This window comes from Poecilia latipinna, unplaced genomic scaffold, assembly GCF_001443285.1.
Source record: "Poecilia latipinna isolate Pla-1442-1.1 unplaced genomic scaffold, P_latipinna-1.0 Scaffold1869, whole genome shotgun sequence".
Taxonomy (NCBI): domain Eukaryota; kingdom Metazoa; phylum Chordata; class Actinopteri; order Cyprinodontiformes; family Poeciliidae; genus Poecilia; species Poecilia latipinna.
The window spans coordinates 11,746-18,028 of NW_015114485.1; the positions used below are offsets into that span (position 1 = coordinate 11,746).

Consider the following 6,283-nt stretch of genomic DNA (forward strand, 5'->3'; position numbering starts at 1 on the left):
GTATCTGTTTGCCACCTTTTTCACGTGAGAGTGTAAACGTAGAATTGGCAGGCGTGTCCAGCATCACCTTATTTGGATTTAAAGTGACAGAGCTGTTAATAGATCACCTTTAAACAAACTTTATGGCACCAATTTAGCTCCATAAATCCCACCAGAACAGAGAGAGGATCCCGCCCATAGACTGCAATATTAGTTGAAATGTCAGGATTTGTAAATTCATATCTTCTAGTTTGTTTTTCCCAAAACCAATTGTGGTTTTCAAGGAGTGGCTGTTTGTTCAGACATTTAAATCCTGTGAGATTTTCGCTTGTCTCTACTGTTGATGTAGTATTGATATTTTAAGTCTGGCATTTTAAAGACTAAAACGAAAAAAAAAAATATTTATACAATAGCATAATTACAAAATAAGTCAAAACAGAAGAAGAGACACATTTTCAAATAAAACATATGAAACTAATGCTTACAGTAGAAAATGCACATACTGATAACATGTAGTGTATTTTTTTTCACCTATAATCAATCAATCAATCAATCAATCATGTTGTGAGCACATTTCAGCTACACGGCAGTTCCAAGTTGCTTTACATCATAAAAACACACAAAAAAGAAACACTGGCCCAGAAGATGGAAAATAACGTTTAAAAAACAAAGCTTGTGTATCAACAAGAGGTCTCACTTCAACATAAATTGTAGGTGTGTTTCTGTGTTTCATACATTTTTGGTTAAAACTTGTTACTTGCAGTGGGTAAAGTGTCTGGAAATGTTGCACAAGTAAGAGTAGCAAAAATTTTTACTTCATAATAACATTACTCAAGTAAAAGTAAAAGGTACAGTGTAGTAAAACTACTCCTATTTTTCCACAAAAGTTACTTTTAATTAATTATTTCTGAGCTTTAAAATCCTTAGTATCAAAATTTACTGGGTATTGTTTTTGTTTTCCTATATTTTGGCTGTAAACAGCATTATAAAAAAGTAAGAGATGAAGACACAGCCCACTCTGTTTCAATTATTTTGGGATTTAAGTGAATTTAATGCTGCGTTTTGATGGTCTGTTTCATTTCGCCTGCCGATCCTAAAGGACGAGCAGCAGTCAAATCTCTTGGGTTAATTTAAACCAGATGTTTGGCATGAATAATTCATTAAATTTAAAGTTGTCCTTTAAACAGCCACAACAGTGCAGTTTGCCCTCCAGGACGTGTCAGTTTCTGAGGCTTTAGAGACAACTTGTTTGGATATTAACTCTGGTTTTAACTGTGCTATTTGGCTTCAAGGTATTTAATTCTTATTGGAGAGGAACAAAATGTGAACTATTACTCTAATACACTTTTAAGAGCCTTACATGAGGCATCATGTGCCTTGTTAAATGAATACCAACATGACTGATTCACTAAGAGAAGCTTTCCTGTGTATATTTTTGATGAATGTTTTTGTGGATTTATTGTGTTTATGCTTACCCCAGGTTTTCTTTTTAAATCCTGTTTGTTAAACTTTTCTGACATTAACAGCACTTTTTTCTCCACTTTGTTAAGCCTGGCACAGAATTTTTAATTTGAGACAAATTGCATTCAAACCCATTTATTTCCCTGAAGACTTTGGAGTTATATTAGGCTTGAGTGCTGTCAACTGAAGGAGTTCTCAGTGTGATGATGGAGGAGGAGCAACTTAACAATGGCTTCTGTTAGGAAGCTTATAAAACGTCTTCTCAGGGGAAACCAGAGCGCCGGACACAGAACCAAAACTGTTCTGGAGCTGCAAGGAAAGATGGAGCAGAAACGAGCCCAGAGGCGCTGGAATGGATTTAGAAATCAACAAAGACTCAGATTTTACTGGTTTCACTAAATATGATGGAAATCAGAAATAAAATGGGAAAATGGTGCCCATCAGTCCATCCATCCATCTGTTCATCCATCCATCCCTCCTTCCCTCAGTACCTCTGAACTCTGTAAATGTGATTTTTGGAACGTTTCTCTGTAGGTTTGTAGAGTTTCTGGAAGCTGTGCTCAGCGGTGGAGCCTCCATTTACTCAGGATATTGCACAGCAACACAGTAAAACTCCGCCATGCGGATGCTGTAAACTTAATGAGAAGAAAACAGTGCCACGTAATTCACCGCTGAATCGCAGAGAGCAGATATGTACGATCATCTAATCAGGGTAAATCATCAGCTCAAACAGACAGCTGAAACTTCTTTAGAATTATCAAAAAATATTAACATAAATGAACTTTTCATTTAGTTTGAATGGCTCTCTGCTCGGGAATTATCCTGAAATTATCCCAAATACCTGTAGGTGCACCATAAAGCAGCCATGTGTTGAGCAGCTGTGGCGGCTCCCTCCCCCACGTTCTTTACCTGCAGTAATCAGGGAAGAAACAAAGTCATTCAACATATTTACACTACAGAAATACAGAAACTTACCAAGTATTTCTGGTCAGGTTTCTAGTGGAAACATCTTATTACACTTGAAATAGGACAAAACTAACTTCCAGGTAACTTTTCAGCAAGATATAAAAGTTTGTTTTAAGTCAATAAATGTTTAATATTGATGAGAAAATGCAAGTTCCTATGGCAGATTACTTCACTTATAGCTTGGGGGAAAATGTCTTGTTATAAGAAAAATTGTCTTCCAATGTAGTTGGTACTTTTTCCATCAATATTAAGAAATTATTTTTCTCTAAATAATTTCTTAAAAGTTACTTGCAAGTTAGCTTTGTCTCAATTCAAGTGTGATGAGATATTTACACTAGAAACTAGACAAAAATGCCTTTTAAGTAACTTAGCAGCAAGAAATGAAGCTTGTTTTCAGTCCATAATTCATTAGTACTGATTTTTTTTTTTGTTGAAATTCTGGTTCCACTGCACTCTAAGAAATAATCCTATAAATGTACAGTCAAATACTGGCAGCTATGGATGCCAGAAGTTTAATGTAAATGCACAATAGCTGTACCGTAATTAATCCTGACAGTATATTACTGTCAATGGAAGTACGGTACAGATACTGTGAAAGAATGGTAAACTTTTGGCGTCTATAGCTGCCAGTATTTTACTGTTCTTCCGAAAGAACGGAAATTTTACGGTCGGCCACCGTAAAATTTCACATAACACAAAAGAGGATGCGATAAGTAACCTTCAGAACAGATCTTTTTATTTAAAGGCATCACTAGGCCTCAAACCAGATATATATTTTCAGTATGTTCAAACATTCAAAACAAATAACACAAAACCATTCCTCAGAGAACTGGTAAAAAATAGGCCTTCAAAGTCCATATATAGTTTCACCAACACTGGAATAAAAATTGAAGACTTTCAGTTTACAGCTACATAAACTGGGTTTAACTCATTAATTTCTACAATCTTATGAACATAAAAACACAGTTCCTAAAATAAATATCCATGCTTTGGGTATCACTAAACAAATCAAAGAAAAATTACTTCCAAAATCTAAAATTCAACATGGCTGAAATAATGTGGAATTCTAGTATTAACAGGGTTTTAAAATGTGAACTATTAATGGTTTTCAAGAGTCCAAGTGGCACTTACTTTATTAGATGCAGATGAAGGCACCGTCCAACATGGAAAAAGAAAAGACAATACAATTTAGATCCTAAATAATATGGAAACAGAAAGATTTCAAAGAAAAGAACAACTAACCTGAATGAGATGCCACTCAAAGTCCATCAGGTTTTTGATGAGGGTGGAAACCTGAACATTCAGCATCTGCCTTTTCTTTCCTGTCTTTTTGAATACCATCTTCCCATGACCGGCTTTTGTGCCTCTTTCTGGGTTAATCCCAGTGAAGCGACTAAAAAACTAAATCAAAAATGGGACAATTCCTGAGAATATAAATAGTGGGGCATTCTGAAGATAGCAGGTACAATATATAAAGCCGCTTTTAATTATGTAAAGAGAAAACATCAACTTTGTCAAATGTTAATCATAACTTGCTTTAAAACCATGTCATTGTATTTTGCTCATTGTAAAAAAAATTATAGGAATGGTTTTACCGTTGAATGAACCAAAGTCTTGGCTGCCTCATTGGAGGCTGAAGATGAAGAAGATGGACAACACTGTCCTGTCTGGAATGTTGGCTGGACCCTCTCAAAGACAATATGGCCTTCAATGCTGACCATGCAGAAAACTGCTTGCCACAGGGACTGTAATAAACCAAGTCCTTAATTGGAAGAACATAAAACAAATCCTCTTATTGATACAGTATGCATTTAAATGATCATCATAATAAATAGTGTCCACTCTGTCAGGTAAAGTAAAAGCAAGGATCTTAAACTCCTCAATTGTCGTGCAAGTCACATCAATGTTGAAAACTGTAGGCTGGATTAATTTACAGAAGTTGTAGAGGAATTCATGGTACTTTGCACTGAAGGTGAAGTGTGCTTTGAAAGTTCATCAAAAGCTACCTTGGATGATCTTGTGATCACTGATGGTGAAGTGTCTTTGGTGCTGCTCTTGTTTTCACCAACATGCAGGAGGAAGGGCTGTCCTGGTTGCACGGCAATGAGGAAGGCTTCAACACTGGCTTGCATCTTTGACATAATGATAAGAAGACGAATAATAAAAATTATTAAATATATTTAGCAGCACAGCTAAATTCAGATAGCAAACAAAGCCAATGAGAAAGTGTTTCTACAAAGAAGTAGGATCATTAGAATAACAACATACCTGCACATATCTGACAACATGGTCCACAGTTTGACCTGAGCTGTTTTGGATTCTGCCACATTTCTGGAATAGAGGCACATCAAAAACATGCAGAGCAGGGAGGCATGAGTTGAGAAACACTGACATAAAGCATAAAAATGTCCGAAATAATTACCATGAACACAACTCAGACATTAGGCATTATAGAAATTGGTCAGGTTATAGAAACATTCTGGACAGCATTTCTTCTGCCAACCTGTCAAAAGAAATGTTGAAGTCATCATAACACGCTTCAGTCATCAACATGACGTACTAATGAAGAAAAAAAAGGCAGCCGATATGTAATTATTTATTGTATGTATAGAGACAAAAACATTTTGGCTTAGCTTTGATCGCATATTATGCCATCTAATGCCGAAAACTTCAAGAAAACGACTCCGCAGCTTTAAATGCTGGTTCTCTAAGATGCAAATACATGTAAAATGTCTTGCCTAGAAAAAAAACTGTATTGTACAATCATTTTACGGTAGTTTACTGCCAGTCGTCAGTCTAGATTGTGACAACAGAAGAAGACGTCAATTTAACAATATTCTACTGTATTTTCTATTAACAGTATTACTGCTAGAATTCTGCTGTAAATTTACAGCCATTTCTAAGAGTGTGGCAGATTATTTCACTCATAACATGGGAAACCATATTGTTATGTTATATAATCTACCAGTGGAACTAGTAGTTTTTAAATTAATAAGAAATTATTGATTTAAAACAACCTCTTATATCTTGCTGAAGTTACTTGGAAGTTAGTTATAAGATATTTGCATTGGGACCTGCACAATAAATGCTTGTTCAAACGTCGTTTTTACAGTGTAGGTGTTTAAAAATAAAACCTCAAGTGGTGACATCAGTCACTAAAACCAGAAGCCAAATCAGTGGTGGATAAAAGGCGGTTCTGCTTCTCTGACAGTGAATCAGAGACGTAAAGGCCTTGCGGTCCACCAGAATGTTTATTTAGTTTCTCTAAGTCGTGCCAGCTTTTTGCCAGGATATGTTTTGTGATTATCTGTAAAATCCCTCCCAGTTGCTGCCGTCTCAGTGTAAAGCACATTATATCAATAGAAACCAGCTGCACATTTTTAATGCATTCCTCAAAAACTGCTGTTTAAAAACGGAGAAATACCAAGAACACACACATATATATATATATATATATATATATATATATATATATATATATATATATATATATATATATATATATATATTTTTTTAAAGGAAATTCTTGCATGAACGTGTTGAACTCACTGTGCTGCTCTTTCCTGTTTAGGCCACACAGGGCGTCTGCTGCAGTCCCTCTGCTTCACCAGTATGTCCTTCCTGCTGCTGCACATCATCTATCAGATTACCGTCAACAGCCTCCTGGCCGGCAACTCCATCTCCTCCAACTTCAGCTGTGAGTACACTGCAGCCTTTGTGGTTGAAGCTTTAAGGCAGAGCGCCGTTGTGTGCAGAGGAACCGAAGCACTTAGAATAATCTGAGAACGGACCTGAGAGATGCACTGCAAAAACACAAAATCTTACCAAGTATTTTTGGTCTAGTTTCAAGTGTAAATATCTTTGTTCACTTGATTTA

The 6,283-nt window shown here is 35.9% G+C and overlaps 1 protein-coding gene and 2 long non-coding RNA genes across 9 annotated transcripts in view; 1 reads left to right on the plus strand and 2 right to left on the minus strand.

Moving 5' to 3' along the window:
- Positions 1-3,478: 3,478 nt before the first annotated feature.
- On the minus strand, positions 3,479-3,711 carry LOC106934834 (uncharacterized). Its single transcript, XR_001421776.1, has 2 exons — positions 3,649-3,711; positions 3,479-3,536 (listed from the first exon to the last, which is right to left on the minus strand). It is a non-coding gene; the product is annotated as an uncharacterized LOC106934834 (long non-coding RNA).
- Positions 3,712-3,932: 221 nt separating this feature from the next.
- LOC106934833 (uncharacterized) lies at positions 3,933-4,726 on the minus strand. Its single transcript, XR_001421775.1, has 3 exons — positions 4,675-4,726; positions 4,413-4,538; positions 3,933-4,168 (listed from the first exon to the last, which is right to left on the minus strand). It is a non-coding gene; the product is annotated as an uncharacterized LOC106934833 (long non-coding RNA).
- Positions 4,727-5,972: 1,246 nt separating this feature from the next.
- Positions 5,973-6,283, plus strand: part of piezo2b (piezo-type mechanosensitive ion channel component 2b) — a 102,556-nt gene continuing 102,245 nt past the window's right edge. For all 7 annotated transcript variants that reach the window (XM_015014970.1, XM_015014972.1, XM_015014976.1 and 4 more), the window contains exon 1: positions 5,973-6,103. In XM_015014970.1, coding sequence (XP_014870456.1) covers positions 6,019-6,103 — 85 coding nt within the window. In that variant the 5' untranslated portion in view covers positions 5,973-6,018. The remainder of the gene's footprint in view (positions 6,104-6,283) is intronic.